This window comes from Orcinus orca, chromosome X (assembly GCF_937001465.1).
Source record: "Orcinus orca chromosome X, mOrcOrc1.1, whole genome shotgun sequence".
Lineage (NCBI taxonomy): Eukaryota > Metazoa > Chordata > Mammalia > Artiodactyla > Delphinidae > Orcinus > Orcinus orca.
Genome location: NC_064580.1, coordinates 128,778,165 through 128,794,769, shown reverse-complemented (window position 1 = coordinate 128,794,769; position 16,605 = coordinate 128,778,165). Strand labels below are relative to the sequence as shown.

General features: G+C 52.1%; 1 protein-coding gene across 6 annotated transcripts in view; it reads left to right on the top strand.

The window, feature by feature from the left end:
- Window positions 1–6,418: 6,418 nt before the first annotated feature.
- The window catches only part of CD99L2 (CD99 molecule like 2), a 112,551-nt gene continuing 102,364 nt past the window's right edge, over window positions 6,419–16,605 (top strand). For 2 of the 6 annotated variants that reach the window (XM_033413574.2, XM_049705042.1), the window contains exon 1: window positions 6,433–6,663. In XM_033413574.2, coding sequence (XP_033269465.1) covers window positions 6,597–6,663 — 67 coding nt within the window. In that variant the 5' untranslated portion in view covers window positions 6,433–6,596. Of the gene's footprint in view, window positions 6,664–16,605 lie in introns of all 6 variants that reach the window. The other 4 variants (XM_049705043.1, XM_049705045.1, XM_049705044.1 and 1 more) reach the window with 4 other exon arrangements.

Genomic DNA, 16,605 nt, shown 5'->3' with positions numbered 1-16,605 from the left:
CGGTCAAAGGGTCCCTTCCAGGGGTGAGCAACTGTCGCATGCGGTAGCCATAGGAATGAATGAGGGAGGGGGGTTCTGTGGAAACACGGGATGCAAATCTGCCCGCTGTCTGTGAAGCTGAAGCTCCTGACCGGCCACACTGCCTTGTCTCCAGGCGACAGAGCTGGAGAGTGGAATCCCAGCCCGCCCCGAGGCAGATGCTGGGTTCTGTACAGCAGCGTCCTGAGTCTCCTGAAAGAAATGGAACCATGAAATACCAATCTGATCTCGTCACCCTGCAGCCTCACCCCAGCCCCACTTAAAACTCTTTGGGGTTCCCAGTTGCGTTTGCATAGAGTCCAAACTTCACCTGCTCTAGGAACCCTGCATGACCTGGCTCCAGGCAGTTCAAATTCAAAGGCTCATTTCTCGGCTTTTGCTTCAGCGGTTCTCTTGGAACCCACGTGCCCCGCCATCGGCACGGTGAACTATTCCTTTTCCTTTAAGTCAGCTCTTCGATGCTCCCACAGTGCCCTGTGCTCCCCTCTCTAACTGCCTCTATCACCTGACTGCTTGTTGCCTGTTTCCTCCCCACAGGGCACCCTGGACATCCTTTGTTCCCTGAGAACAGGGCCAGGTGGACACAGCCATCCTCTCCTTTCTATGGCCACTGTTGCCTCTGTCACATACATAGCCTGAATCCAGACACTTCTCTTCAGCCCCAGGCTCCCAGCTTCTCCGCCAAGATGATGCCAGTAGCCACTCCTGTGGACCACTCTCCCTGCCCCTCACTTTCCCTGTCTTTCTGCTGCTTAATGCTTACAACCCTTCAGCGGCTTCCCTCTGTTCTCGGGATCAAAGCTCTGCTCATTAGCATGGCATTCAAGGCTCTGCCTGACCTTGCCTTACTAGAAGATCCAAGAGAGGAGAGAATAGGAACATTGTGGAGAGGAGGAGGCGACCGAGGGATAATTCGCTTACAACTCAAAAAATATGAGAGGGAACATTGTTTTAGAATCCATTTTCAGGGCTTCTGTTTACACATGGGGTGTGTTCCAAAAAATCCCCATGTATCAGGGCCCTGGATGGGCTAAATATTGCTGGCATAGCCAGGGCTTCGCAGACTTGTGAATATCACTGGTGAGTAGATTTCTTTATTTTAAATTTGGAGACGGGCAGGGTTGCCAACATTTTATTTTGCAAAGCAGGCACATTGAACAAAACACTGCCATCTTTTCGTGAAATAAAGGACTTCTGTGTACCCAGAAAAGTCCATGATTTCAGGATAAAGGTCAGCACTCTCGCTTTATGGGGGGGGAATTACCGCAACAGTCTCACTTTCTCGTATCGCCTGAGACTGGTAAAGACTCGCCCCTGCTATCAGGCATTTGGGGAACTGTTGTAGCCCCTGGTGTAACGGCTCCCGCAGCTGGCTGTCTGCATTCCAGCGCTTCGCAGGGAGGCTATGTCTCTTTTTTTTTTTACATCTTTATTGGAGTCTAATTGCTTTACAATGGTGTGCTAGTTTCTGCTTTATAACAAAGTGAATCAGTTATACATATACATATGTTCCCATCTCTCTTCCCTCTTACGTCTCCCTCCCTCCCACCCTCCCTATCCCAGCCCTCTAGGCGGTCACAAAGCACCGAGTTGATCTCCCTGTGCCATGCGGCTGCTTCCCACTAGCTATCTATTTTACATTTGGTAGTGTATATATGTCCATGCCACTCTCTCACTTCATCCCAGCTTACCCTTCCCCCTCCCCGTGTCCTCAAGTCCATTCTCTACGTCTGTGTCTTTATTCCTGTCTTACCCCTAGGTTCTTCATGACACTGTTTTTTTCCCCTTAAATTGCATATATATATATGTGTTAGCGTACGGTATTTGTCTTTCTCTTTCTGACTTACTTCACTCTGTATGACAGACTCTAGGTCCATCCACCTCACTACAAATAACTCAATTTCGTTTCTTTTTATGGCTGAGTAATATTCCATTGTATATATGTGCCACATCTTCTTTATCCATTCATCTGTTGATGGACACTTAGGTTGCTTCCATGTCCTGGCTATTGTAAATAGAGCTGCAATGAACATTTTGGTACATGACTCTCTTTGAATTATGGTTTTCTCAGGGTATTAGTGGGATTGCTGGGTCATATGGTAGTTCTATTTGTAGTTTTTTTTTTTTTTTTTTTTTTGTGGTAATTGGGCCTCTCACTGTTGTGGCCTCTTCCATTGCGGAGCACAGGCTCCGGACGCGCAGGCTAAGCGGCCATGGCTCACGGGCCCAGCCGCTCCGCAGCATGTGGGATCTTCCCGGACCGGGGCACAAACCCGTGTCCCCTGCATCGGCAGGCAGACTCTCAACAACTGCGCCACCAGGGAAGCCCCCTATTTGTAGTTTTTTAAGGAACCTCCATACTGTTCTCCATAGTGGCTGTACCAATTCACATTCCCACCAACAGTGCAAGAGTGTTCCCTTTTCTCCACACCCTCTCCAGCATTTATTGTTTGTAGATTTTTTGATGATGGCCATTCTGACCGGTATGAGATGATATCTCATTGTAGTTTTGATTTGCATTTCTCTAATGATTCTGTCTCTTAATTGGCCCGCATGGTGGGGGGCTGGGTGGGTGGGGGGAGTGCTGGTCCCTTTCCCACCTACTCTGGAGCCCATCCCGGCCCCTCAAACTACTTTGGTTAAAGGGATTAGGACCCAAGGCTGTGGGAGGAGAGGAAGCAGACAGAAGGACTGCTGAAGCCCTGAGCACAAGCTGAGCTGCCTTGGGTCCCGGGGCCAAAGGGTGACCCTGAGTCGGGGCAAGTCCTTTGCCCTCGCCCCTGCCCTCACGTGGACTCCGTCTCCACTCTGGTGCCCCAAGGATCAGGAATCGGCTGCTGACATGGACAGTGGTGCCCTCCAGATGGGCACCTTCAACAGTGATGGGGCTGATGGCAAGGCCATTCCAGAGGTCTGGTGGGCAGATGCTACCAGGTGGGTCTAATTTTGGCCACAGGTGAGGGTGGCCCCCTTGGGAGACTTTGCAAGGAGCGGTTTGTGGCACTTGGGAGCAATAACAGGAACTCTGTGCTAACAGTGAGAGAATAGCTGTTCTGTTCTGGAATTTAGAACACATCTTTCTAAGGACATGGTGGGGTGTGACGGAAGACCAGGCTTGCTCTCAGAAGCCTACGTAACTCAGATTAGCGTAAGCCCTCCCAGCTCCATCTGTGCCTCTCCTGAACTCCCAGACTAGCCTGGTGGCCATCTGTCCATGTCACACTTCTCTTCCTAGGTCAGTGCTGAGGAAAGGTGGGTGTTTTAGGAGAGGAGCTCGTCAGGCCAAATGGTTTTCCAAGTGGTGAACATCTGCAGGATATGGGAAGTTCAGGAAGGGGTGAGGAGTAGAAGGAGGGTGGTGTGGAGACAAGGCAGGCTTGGCGGGGGGTCAGTCCCAGCACCACGTGCACTGGCAGTGGGGAGTGTGTGTATTCAGGGGGCACAGAATCATGGTTTCTAAGTATAGAATTTCCTGTATGTAAATCAGCTCCACGATCAATTGCAGTTCAGCAGGGTAGCAGCTACTGGAGAGGCTCACCAAGTTCCAGGGAGGTCCTTAGCCTGGTAGGTGATGTCATTGGTTCCCTCAGACTCACACTAACCTAACTTATAAGAGACTGAGAGACAAACCAGGGCTCGGATGAGTCATTTTACATAGGGAGCGTTATCTGGCAGGATAACTGACCTCGGACATTTGCAATAGTTTGACTCAAGGCCTGTTTTTTTGTTCTTTGGGTTTTTTTGAGTGGGTGTCTTTTGGCACATGATAAACACGATCCTTTTCTGTTGCTTCTTGTTCCCGTGCCAGCTCCTGTGCTCATCCCCTGTTCTACAGGAGCACACTCTTTAGGCCCTGCACCATCGCCTGTTACTATTCATCCTTGCCATAGTTCAATTTGCTAGAATGGAGGCCAACACACTTTTTCTGTAAAGCGCTAGGTAGTAGATATTTTAGGCTGTGTGGGCTCCATGGTCTCTGTTGCAACTACTCAATTCTGCGGTGGTAGCAGAAAAACAGCCACAGACAATACAGAAACGAATGCGCGGGGCTGTGTTCTCACCACTTCATGGATCCTGACACGTGAATTTCGTCTAAACGTCCCCTGTCACAAAATAACCTTCTTTTGATTTTTTCAACCATTTAAAGGTACAAATAGCATTCCTAGTTTGCAGGTCATACAAACGGGCGGGTGGACTGTATTTGACCTGCAGGCCGGTGTGCCAACCACCCCTGAGCTAGAAAACAGGCTTCCTGCATGTTACACTGTGGCCAGTGTCTTGCTGCTGGGATTGAGGTATCTCTACTATACATTGACCAGTTAGAGCCCCAGCTGCGAGTGACTGAGATGCCTCACTTAGAGGCTGCATTTTCCTCACTTCCTCAAGCCTCCTCAGGTAGCTGAGTGTGTAGGTGCTGAGGTTCACCCATCAGAACCTGAAGGGCTCTAAAAGAGCATGATGTCTAGTGCCCTCCTTACAGGTGGGACTCCTGAAGCCCGAGGGCAAGGGAATGGCACAGGGCACCCGGAGTTAGTGGGAAAACTGGGGGCATATTCGCATCCTGGAATACACAGCAACTGCCCAACCTCACAGTAGCCAGTATTTCTTTAGCTGTTGCAAGAGTAACAAGTAATGCGTCTCCGCTCACTGTGTCCGAGGCCACTTGCTTTCCAGTATCTCATTTAATCCTTGGCACGACCTTATTGCGTCCAGCCAGGATCGCCACTCTGTCTGGCTCGGAAGCACATGTTCTTAGCCATTCACCTGCTGGGGTTCCTGGTGATCCCCCTGCCCCCCTTTGACACTATGGGACTGGACCTGGTTAACTCCGCAACCTCAAGGAATCTCCATTTTGCTCCTTTTCCTTCATTAATTATTGAGGTGATACATGAAGTTGTTGTGGGAATAAAAAATAAGAATAAAATGCCTGGAATATGCCATGTATATGTGTCTGTTCAATAACCACTAGCTATTTCTGTTAATTCTCCTGCTAGTGTCATAGAATAAGCACTGCCCTGAAAATCAGAATATCCACTCACTCCTTGTATGTTTCGTTTTTGCAGCCCCAAGATTCCGAGCAATGGAAAGAAGTCACAGAGGGAAAGATTTTGGCTCCATCTCAGGGAGACCCCCGCCCCCTACTATGGCTCAGAGGGTGGGGGAAGCCTCTGGGGGAGTATGGAGGTGCGGCCCTGTGGGAGACACAGGAAGCCTTCCGAAGGGACACTGCGGGGAGATGGTAGTAGCCACCCTCAAGGAGGATGTAGCCCAGGGCAGCCTGTGTCGAATAATGGCAGGGACAGGCTCGACGACTCCGGGGAGCAGCGGCGCTTTCTCTTTGTCTTTGAAAGCCGGCTGCAGCCGGAGCCCTTCTTGAGAGCGTTCACGTCAAAGGCTGCAGCGGGCATTTTGCTGTTACAATCAGTGTTGGAATCTGATTTCACCCGGTCCTGAAGATGGACTCGGTTGGAGGGGTTCATGGGAAAGGGCTGCAGCGCGCGTGTCGATCACCGAGCACGTTTACAGATCGACTCTGCAGATGTGAACTCGCGCTTTCAGCGCATTCATCAAAGCCTCGGGGGAGCTGACCCTGTCCCTCCTCCTTCCTCCCCCGGGCCCGCGGCGCTCGGCTCCAGGTCAGCCCGCAACTTCCCTCTCGCCTGTCCCCCGCGCCCCCGGCCTCAGGCTCGTTTCCTCCAGACGTGCCGCTGTTTGCCAACCGCGGCCAGCCACGAAAATGGCCCTTTCCTTTCATCTCTGGGCAGGGCTCCATTGCAGGATCAGCTAAGTGGGAAGGCAGACGGCGGTTCCGACAAACAAGTTCCGCCAAGGCGACGGGTGCCGGACCGCGGGTGCCGGGTCCTGGAGCCGCAGCTGGAGGGCCCCCTTGGTGACCGGGGGGACACCAAGGCCAGAAGGGGAAGAGCCCTGTTCAAGGTCACCCGGCTGGCAGAACGCACCAGGCTTGTGCGCCGCCTCGGGTCCTGCTCCGGGCCCTAGAGGAGTCTGGCGCGCCGGGTGGAAATCACTGCATACCCTTGTTGCCAGCGCCTCCGTCTCCCCAGCCACTGTTGACTCACTGCTCCGGGCCCGCAGGGACCACCTCTGAGACTTCCCTTTCGAGGGAGTGGTGTGAAGAGGCCCGCGGGTCGCGGGCCGGCGCTGGCCGGGACCCAGACAGCCTAACCTGCTGGGTGCCCGCGGGCTCCGCCCCTCAAGCTCCAGCCCCGCCCGCAGGCTGCCGTCCCGCCCCTCGTGCATAGGCCCCGCCCCCGAGACTGCAGGCTCGCCCCGCCCCTCGCACCACAGTCGCAGTCCCACCCCACCTCACCTCGTCTCCGTCGGGCACGCCCCGACGCCAGAGCTCGCGCGCGCCCCTCCTCCTCCCTCCCGGGGCCGCGCCGCGCGCGCGCCGGTTCTGGGCGAGGCCCTGCAGTAGCGGCAGGGTTCCTCCCTCTTCTGCTCCTCCTCCTCCTTCCCGGCTCCTCCCCGATCACCCCCTCGGGCGCTCTCGCGCTAACTGTGCTCCTCTGGGCCCCGTCCGCCCGCTCCCAGCCATGGTGGCCTGGCACTCGGCGTTCCTCATCTGCCTCGCTTTCTCCTTGGCCACTCTGGTCCAGAGAGGTAAGGCGGGCGGGGGGCACGCGGGGACCCCGCCCTCTGGGCCCGTGGGGCGGGGGCCCTGCGCCCCGCGGGCCCGGTGGTGCGCATGAGCGGTTCGGCCCCCGCCCGAGGGCCTGCTGCGGAGGCTGCCGGCGGGCAGGCGGGGCAGTGCGGGAGGATGGGGCTGGGGTGCTAGCCCCGAGCCCGCGGGGGCTGACCCTGCCGCAGCCCATGTGGCCGGTGGGGAGGGACCTGGACCCCTCCTGGTGCTGGGCTAGAAACAGCGGGATACTCCCCCCTTAAAATCCTGAACAAGGTGTCTCCGCCGGTGACAACACCTGTTCCCAGGAGATTGCCGTTGGAAAAACCTTGAAAAGAGCACTCATTCCCTGAGCAGGGCTTCTCAAAATGTGTTTCCAGGCCACCTGCAGCAGAAGCACCTGGCGAGCTTCCTGTGCTCACTCCTGCTTTGTCAGGATCTCGGCGGGGATGGGGGGTGGACGGGGAACGGCGGTGTGTAAGTCTAACCAGTTCCCCAGGAGCTTCTGGTACCCGCCCCAGTTTTCGAGCCATTGGTGTTATTTTGCCAAGGAGGAGGAGAGAGAAATTCTACCAAATCAAGGAAGCAAGTTTCTTAGACCCTCGCTACTCAAAGTGTGGTCCAAGGCCCGCAAGGACATCTCTTGGGACTTGTTAGGAAAGCAGCATCTCAGGCCCCGCCCCTGACCTACTGAGTCAGATTCTGCATTAACTAGATCCCCGGGTAATTCGCAGGCACATTTAAGTTTGAGAAGCATCTTCTTAGAATAAATGCAGTCTGTGGTTAAAAATAGGGTCGCCAAGGAGTCCCAGCAGAATCTTCTTACATTTAACTTACCTCATCTCCACATCAGAAAAAGAGGTTGAGGAAAACGCTGCAGTTGAGCACAGAATTGTGCTGTGAGCTTCCTGACACAAAGGCAGATTCAGCTAGTTAAAAACACATGAGCTCAGCAAAAACAAAACCGTGTCCTCTAAGTGCGTTCTAGTGAGGGTTATGTTACTTATAAGGAACACTGGAAAACACTAGACAGTCCAAGGCAGTTTTGCAAAAGATGTAGAAATGTTTCTCATGCGGGCAGCCCTCCTGGAGTCTGTACAAGAAGAGCCATTCAGCCTTCAACAAAGGTGCCAGGCTCTGTTCTAGACACTGATGCTGCAGCCGTGAACAAAATTCAGGCTCTGTCCTCGGGAAGCTGACATCCTGATGCGGGAGAAAATAAGTGCAAACATCGCAATCTATATAAGTGCAGTGAAGAATAATACAGCAAGTTACAGGGTTGTTGAATTTTGTTTCATTTTTCCCTTTGGGGTTAAGATTTTTATTTTGTTTATGATGCATTTGTGGGGAAAAGTATGATCACTTGATTAACTTGCATCTAATGATATGGGACATTTGAAAGTGGAAGTGCAAAAAAGTTCGAAAAATGATGCTCCCTTCAAGGCTGTCTTCTGCAAGTCTTCAACATGGTAGGCACATTGAGAAGGTGAGGAATTTAAATGATGAGGTGTCAGGTTTTCATCATCACGGGTTACACTAGGTGATTTACAAAGTGGTGGGGGAAACGGCAAATGGGTGCAGCCGTTTTACAGATGAGGAAACGGAGGCGCACAGAGGTGAAGTAACTTGCCTCAGGTGGCAAAGCTACGATTTGATTCCAGGCTTGTCTGATTCCACTGTCCTTGCTTTTAAGTACTAGGCATAATGCCTTTACACCTGGAGGCTGCCCTCCTCCTACACCTTACTGGCCAAGTGGCCTTGGGAAAGTGCTCTGAACTTGGTTCGGTTTGCTCATCTGTTTAAGGCCTAACAACTCATAAAGGTATCTCGAGGGAACCAGGCGTGTGTCACCCTCAGATTTGCAGCCCTGCCACCAGCTACCGTCTCCTGAGTGCTTGCTGTGTACCACTTCACATATATATTTTTTAGTTGCCCCAGGAGTTTGGCTTGTTAGGTATAATCCCCGCCTTCCAGATGAGGGGCCCCATGTCACATAACTCGGAAGGATAGAGCCAGGATCCCACCCATTTAAGATTGCTAGCCAGTGATCTTTTAAAATTTTAATTAACGCTGAACCAGAAGAAGCTTTTGCTTCAAGGTAGGGCCCCAGTTTCCTGGATCTTTTGTGCAGAACGACCTGACAGATACCGGTTTTGCATTGGTCCCCTCTGGGGATCCGGGCAGTTACAGTTTCAGAGCTACTGTGTCAAAATGAAGAAACACAAAGCAGGTCTCAGTTAGGTACCCACTGGCTCTTGGGGAGCCCCCAGGTGGTGGATCAGGTGGGTCTGCCCAAGAGCCACTTTCTTCTTGGTCCTGGTCCTCGGTAATGAGGTGTGACCTAGAAAGCCTGGCAGGCCTCAGGAGACACTCAGAGCCTCGAAGCCCGATTGTGAAATCCGCACGGACTCGGGCAAGCTGAGACAGATTTTAGGCTCCCAGGAGTTTAAAAGGTGGTGAACAAGTCATTCCTGTTCTAATTACAGATGGGCTTTTAGTTCACTGTGTATTTTACTAGTTCTGAAAAATCGTCTGAGGACAGGTACGTCACCTGTCTGCACCTACAGAAGTGGGAAGCTGTGCTTTTGACTTCCGGGGAGAAGAATCTCAGTGGTACGGGTGGGTAACAGTCATACGAGGGCTCCACTTCCCCAGTGTCTTCCATGCGCCAGGCCCTCAGTGCCTCACACACGTTTACACCTCCTAGCTACCCTGAAAGCTTGGCACTGTGACCCATCTTGTTTCCTGATGTACATAATGGGTGTTTGCATACAACCTTGAAAAGTAACTGAGTGGTAACCCATAACTCAGATGCAAAACGTGGTCCAGTGAGGTTTTGGACTTGAACCCAGGTTTATCTGAGTAACCAAAGGAGGGGTCATAAATGCAGATATATCCAGTGATGGGGCAGGTGACAGAAATGTGAGCCGTGGCCAAGAATGTGTGATGAGCCTGTTGGCAGATCTCCAAGTGCCTGGTCCTTTAAAAGAGAGGTAGCCCGGCCAAGAGGGAGAGTGCCAGCTGTGGAACAAGCCTGCCCAGCGCTACCACGGTGCAGGGCAAGTCGCTAACTGCTTGGTGCCTCAGTTTCCTCATCTGGAAAATGGGGATAATACCACCATCTGCCCCATGGGGTTGTTACTAGGATTAAATGAGTGCAAATGGATAAAGTACTTAGCACAACACCTGGCTCCGAGTGAGCTCTGTGCTAGTAACTATTATTCCGAGCCACATTTAAAAAATACAGTGCAAACCTTGAAAGTATTATGCTAAGTGAAGGGAGCCAGACGCAAAAGCCCACGTATTGCATGATTCCGTTTATATGTAATGTCCAGAGTTGGCAAATCCATAGAGACAGAAAGTAGGTTAGTGGTTGCCAGGGTCTAAGGGGAATGAAGAGTGACTGCTTAATAGGTACCAGGTTTCCTTTTAGGGTGATGGAAATGTTCTGGAACTGGATAGAGGTGGCGGTCGTACAACCTTGTGAATGTACCAAGAACCACTAAATTGTACGCTTTGAAAGGGTGAGTTGGATGGTATGTGGATTATACCTCCGTTTAAAATAAATTCACTGTGGGCTTCCCTGGTGGCGCAGTGGTTGAGAGTCCGCCTGCCGATGCAGGGGACACGGGTTCGTGCCCCGGTCCGGGAAGATCCCACATGCCGCGGAGCGGCTGGGCCCGTGAGCCATGGCCGCTGAGCCTGCGCGTCCGGAGCCTGTGCTCCGCACGGGAGAGGCCACAACAGTGAGAGGCCCGCGTAATGCAAAAAAATAAAAATAAAAAAATAAAATAAAATAAATTCACTGCAGTCCAAGCAGAACAAATGAGGGAGGTGGCAGCATGTGACCCCTGGGTTGGGGTTGGTCTTCAGGGCCCCTGAGTTTGGTCGGGCCAGGGAGAGCCAGAGCAGAGGGGGCCCCGAGTGCTGGTGGTGCTGGGATCCAGGCAGAAGCCCTGTGGGCTGACTTGGGCTATTGGGTTTGAGCCAGACAGACCCCTGGGCACCTGCAGGATTGGCCTGAGTGCAGCAGTGGCCCCTGCAAAGGTGCATCCTGGGCAGGGGGGACCTTCCCTGTCCTGCATGGCTCAGGGTTGCCCCTATGCACCCGTCATTGCAGTAGACTGACAGGGTCTAGGGACTGTTTGCCTTTTAGTCTCACCTGTTTTGACTGGTTTGCAGCCCCTTCCTCACTGTCAAAGGTCACATCCCATCCCCTCCATCATTTTGGATACCAGGTAACAAAAATGTATGTGTTTTTTAAACACGTGCACACACAGAGAAATCACCCAAGAGTCAGTGTCAGCAGGCACTGGGGAGGGGCCTCCAGCAGAGGTGATGACGATGAGGGTGATGAGGCTGTTTGGCAGCTCGCAGGGGAGCAGCTGTCTTTGGTTTTTGTGAGTTCAGGAAAGATCCTTTCCAGGCGCACTGACTTTCCCGTCTGGGCTCTTCCCCCGCCTGGTGTTGGTGCTTTCCCTGCCGTGTGTCCACTCCTCCCCTTTGCACTCGCTATGTATTCCTCTGCTGCTCTTGGTGTGTGGGGGGGAGGCCCGGCTCTGGAGGTTCCTGTTCCCCAGCCCAGGCTCGGCCCTCCCTGAGGCTGGCTCACAGGTCCACTGACTGGCCAATCTTGGTTCGCATGTAAAAGCCTAAAGTCATCCTAAACGCGTAACAGAAACAGGGGAGAAATCTTTCACGCAGGTCAGTGTTCCAAATGGCCCCCAAAGATGTCCATGCCCTAATCTCTGGAACCTGTGACCATGGGAGGTTACACAGTGATTTCGGCCGGCAAGAGGACCTCAGTCTTTGTCTTCTTTGAGGAGAGAATTCAGCAAAGAGACTAAGACTGCAAAGCAGGTACAGACTTTATTAGAAGCATAGTACATGGGGGAGAGCACACAGGCAAACTCATGGAGTAGGGGTAGCAATGCCTTGCGCTCTGCGGTAGCTTAGGTAGTTAATAAGGGGTTAGTCTTCTGGGGTTTAGATGAGGGTGACCCTCCTTTTTTCTCCCCTATGATCATGTCATCTGCAATTCCTTATTTAGGCTTCCACCAAGCACTATTTTTTTTCTTTAATAAATTTATGTATTTATTTTTGGCTGCGTTTGGGTCTTCGTTGCTGCGCACGGGCTTTCTCTAGTTGCGGCGAGCGGGGGCTACTCTTCATTGCGGTGTGAGGGCTTCTCATTATGGTGGCTTCTCTTGTTGTGGAGCACGGGCTCCAGGCATGTGGGCTTCAGTGGTTGTGTCACGTGGGCTCCGTAGTTGTGGCTCGTGGGCTCTAGAGCGCTGGGTCAGTAGCTGTGGCACACGGGCTTAGTTGCTCTGCAGCATGTGGGATCTTCCCGGACCAGGGCTCGAACTCGTGTCCCCTGCATTGGCAGGCGGATTCTCAACCACTGCGCCACCAGGGAAGCCCCTCAAGCACTATTTTGAATCTTTCTCGTGAGCACCTAAGCAAAACCCAGGGGGAGAGGGCGAAGGGTCAAAACCGCAATGCTAATGATATTACAGTGTGGCCAAGGTTACTAGAGGATGACCTGGGACCCCTTCTGCACATGTGTTGGGCTGGGAAATCTTGACCACAAAAATGAGGAGGCTGTGGTGGGCTGCTTTGTCTTTCAGCCAGTCACGGTGCTTAATTCTTGTTGGTAGTTTATCTCAAAGGGTCAGCATGAAACCAGTTGAAACTAGTTGCAGCAGGTTAACCCAGGGCCTATCTATCTCCTTCCTCAACAGTAGAGGGAAATTAAGGTAGCAGATGGAATTAGGTTGCCAATCAGCTGGCCTGAAAATAAGATTCTCCTGGGTTAGGCCGGCTAATTAAAGGATGAGGTTCCTTTAAATATCGAAGAGGAAGGTAGAGGAGCGAGGGTCGGGGTGATGCCACAGGAGAAAGATTCCACTGCCTTTGCTGGCTCTGAACGTGGAAGGGGCCAGGAGCCAAGGAATACGCAGACTCTGCCCTAGAGCTTCCAGAAGTAACGCAGCCCTGGCGATACCTTGATTTCAGCCCAGTGAGACCGCGTTGGACTTCTGACCTCCCAAACTGTAAGGTTGAAGTGTGCGTTGTAGAGCAGTACGTTGGCCATCATTTGTTACAGCAGCAAGAGGAAGCTAGGAGAAGCTAAGGGGTGGATATGAGCGTCCTCTTCATTCTTTGAAAAAACTAGCTTGTGGTGTTTCTTTACATTGTTTCAATTTTGCCATTTTAAATCAATCCCTAATCTGCTCTCAGTTCAGGATTTTAAAATAAATGTGCAGAAAATTGGATTATGGTGGTGCCCTTGGTGTGGCAATGAATGCTTTGAAGCACCTCTGAGGGCCCTGGAAGGCAGCTGGATTTCTTTGGCCTGCGTTTGATTTTAAATGACTCCTCAAGGAGATTGCAGAGTGCGCCCTGTGCAGTGGGCCACCTGTATCAGGGCCCCCCCGCCGCCCGGCTGTGTCCGGAAAGGCCTTTCCTACGCCCCGCCCCCCAGTCCTGATGGCTGCGTTTGAAGCAGGTGCAGTCTGGGTACAGCAGACAGGCTTTCTTCTTTGGGCTGTGCCTGCCCCTTTGCTGAGTAGGAGGAGTGGGCTGCCGGCTAACCTTGTCCCCAGGCGGGTTGGGGGAAAGGACCAGAGCAGAAATGGGTGGGCCTGGACCGCCACTCCACCTTCAACTAGTTTTTTTTTATATATATAAATTTATTTTATTTATTTTTGGCTGTGTTGGGTCTTTGTTGCTGCACACGGGCTTTCTCTAGTTGCAGCGAGCGGGGGCTACTCTTTGTTGCGGGTCGCGGGCTTCTCATTGCGGTGGCTTCTCTCGTTGTGGAGCACGGGCTCTAGGCGCGTGGGCTTCAGTAGTTGCAGTACACGGGCTCAGTAGTTGTGGCGCACGGGCTTTGTTTCTCCGCGGCACATGGGATCTTCCCAGACCAGGGCTCGAACCGTGTCCCCTGCATCAGCAGGCGGATTCTTAACTGCTGTGTCACCAAGTAAGCCCTCAAGTAGTTTTGAGCTCTCCTTTTGTTTGTTTTCTACATGGGGCTGCTCGTCAGATGTCACAGGGTTCTGCAACTTTAAAACAAAAACACTTTGAAAACTGTAGTGGAATCCCACAGAGAGGAGTGCTGCAGCTCAGTGAACATCTGTTTAAAGGAGCGGCCAGACAGCCTCTGGCTGGCATTCCAAGGTGGTTGTTTGGGACTGTTTTCCAACTTAGAGGCGGTACCCTCAGCAATAAACATTGTTGCAGTGCGGAATTCATTACCCCCCAAATAGTGCCAAGGCACTCAGGGCTCATTTTGACCTTGTTTGTATTTTTATTGCTGCTTCAGCTAGCCTGGGATGATGGAATTAACACGGGCCTGCATTCCAGTGTGGCCCCACCATTTGCTGGCCACAGTTGCCTTATCTGCACCAAGAGGCTGCTGACCTCTGCTTTGTCGGCCTCACAGAATTGTTGGAGTAGCCAATTAACTGCTAGTGCAAATAGGCTGTGTTGTCAAGATATTAGCCAAGTTAGGCTTCCCAGAGGGGAGGAGAATGGGAAAGAGGCCACCTGCCTAAGGGCTGCCTTGCTTGCATTGGTTCTAATGAGCATTCAGGGGCTTTCGTTTACAAAAGCCTTTATTGACCAGAACCAAAGTGCCCACGGAATTCCTGAGCTGGGCTCAGAGTCCCAGTGAGCTCAGAGGAAGAACTGTCCCAGGAGCAATTCTAATTTAGTTGCTCTTCCTATCCCATTGGCCTTCTGTAGAGTTCTGGGCTATCTTTCAGGAGCAAAATCCCTTTTACTTTCTCACCATTCACTCATTTGGCTCTGTCATCCAGCTTAAAAAAAAAAAAAGCAAAAATCCAAAGTAGTGCCTAAAAAGAAACAAACAAGAACTATATTTTAATCTTTCGTTCATAAAATACAATATACCATGTGGACTTGTAGTCGTTTGGGGCTCCCATTAATTTCCTCCCAACACTTGGCTTCCCACCCCTCCCTCGCAGCTGCTCCTGGCCAAAGTTAGTGATGACTTCAGTGTGGCTAGGTCCAAGGGTCATCTGACACCCTCCCCTGGAAGCACTTTCTCCCCTTGGCTTCTGGGAAGCCACACTGGTCGTTCCTTGCCATTCTCCCTCACCTCTGACCTTAGGGCTTGTGGGGATGCCTTGGGCCTAGTCTACCTGCTTTACTTGCACTCGCTGCCCAGGTGCTTTCACCAGCCTCCTGGCTTTAAATGAAATCCCATCTTCAAGCTTTTGACTCTTCAGTTTCTATCCCCAGCTCTGATCTCTCTTGACCTCCAGGCTCCTGCATTCAACATCCCCACGTGGTTGTCTGATGTCTTGCTGATGTTAAGTTACTGAAATTCTTCGGGTTCATCTGTTCTCCCCTCCCACCAACTGAGTCCTCGCCCTTCCCTCAGGATTCCTGGACCTCCCCATAATCCAGCAACCAAAGGGTCCGTGCCCTGTGCAGCCATGTTAAGTTATTTTGACCATTACCCTTGCTCATACGTGTCACTGAAGACCCAGTGCAAAACTGAGCTGCTGCTGGCTGCCTCCAAACCTGCTCCTCCCACCTGAGTAACTGGCAACCCCATTCTGCTAGGGGCTCTGGCCACTCCTCCACGGCTTTCTTTCCTTCATGGCCCCCATCTGATCTGTCAGCAGACCACGCCTGTGCCCACCCTTGGAATCATCCAGCCTCCCACCTGTTTCACCTCCTCTCTGGCTACCTCCCTTGGCTGGGCCACTGTCCCCTCTCATTGGAGCCCTGGCAGTGACCTCCCAACAGGTGTCTCAGAGTTCACTTCTGCCCCCTACAGTCCAGACTCTACACAGCAGCCAGACCATCTTTAGAGACCTAAATCGCATTGCATCCCTCTGCCCAGAACCCTCCAGTGGCTTCCAGTTGTAATGAAAATAAAATCTAAAGCCCTCTGTGGCCTACAAGTTCCAGCAGAATGGGGGCTACGCATGCTCTGACCTTGCCTCCCGCCCCTGCCCGGGCCTGGCTTGCTGCTCCTCCAGTATGTTAAGCAGTCCGTCGCCTTGGCATCTTCTTGTTTGCCCTCTCCTCTGGCTAGAAGGAGTTGCATGGTGGGTCTCGAGGGAGTTGCATGGTGGGTCTCAAGGGAGTTGCATGGTGGGTCTCAAGGGAGTTGCATGGTGGGTCTCGAGGGAGTTGCATGGTGGGTCTCAAGGGCTTTGGAGTACCCCCATCAAGGTGGGACAGCTCGGGGATTTGACTGTTTCTACTTGGAGAAGGGTCACGAAAGGTGGAGCGGTTCTACCCCAGATAGAGGCCGTTGAGCAGGGTTTCTCAACAATGGCACTGTTGACACTTGGGGTGGGAGAATATATCGGGGGGGCTGTCCTGTGCATCATAAGGTATTTAACAGTATTCTTGGCTTCTCCCCACTAGATGCCAGTAGTACCCCCTCCCAAGTCAGCCAACCCCAAATGAGTGCAGACATTGCTCAGTGGGCCCTGGGAGCGGAACCACCCAGGTTGAGACCCGCTGCTGTACAGACAGACGTATTCTTTGTGATTCCACTCTCCATTTTCAGTTCCTCATGAGCCACTGGAGTTTTCTGTCATCATCACATTGCCTCAGGATACACATGTGAGAGTAAATCAGGTCACAGCCAACCAGGAAAACACCGTAGGCTCCTTGGTGAGCTTTGAGCTCATCCTAGTTAGATCAGACGCATCGCCGATCTCCTTAGGTAGTTCTTTTCTGCATAGATCCCCACAGGTGGCTTGTCCCACCTAGTTTGTGTTGATCTTCATTAGCTTCAGTTTTAGCTGACGACCTTGTCTTTTTAAATCTGTTTTACAGTTTTCTGAGAACCGGTGAAAAAGAATAAACAGAAAAATGAGCCAAAGACTTGACCAGGCAATTCATAAAAGAAGAAATCAAATTGGACAACA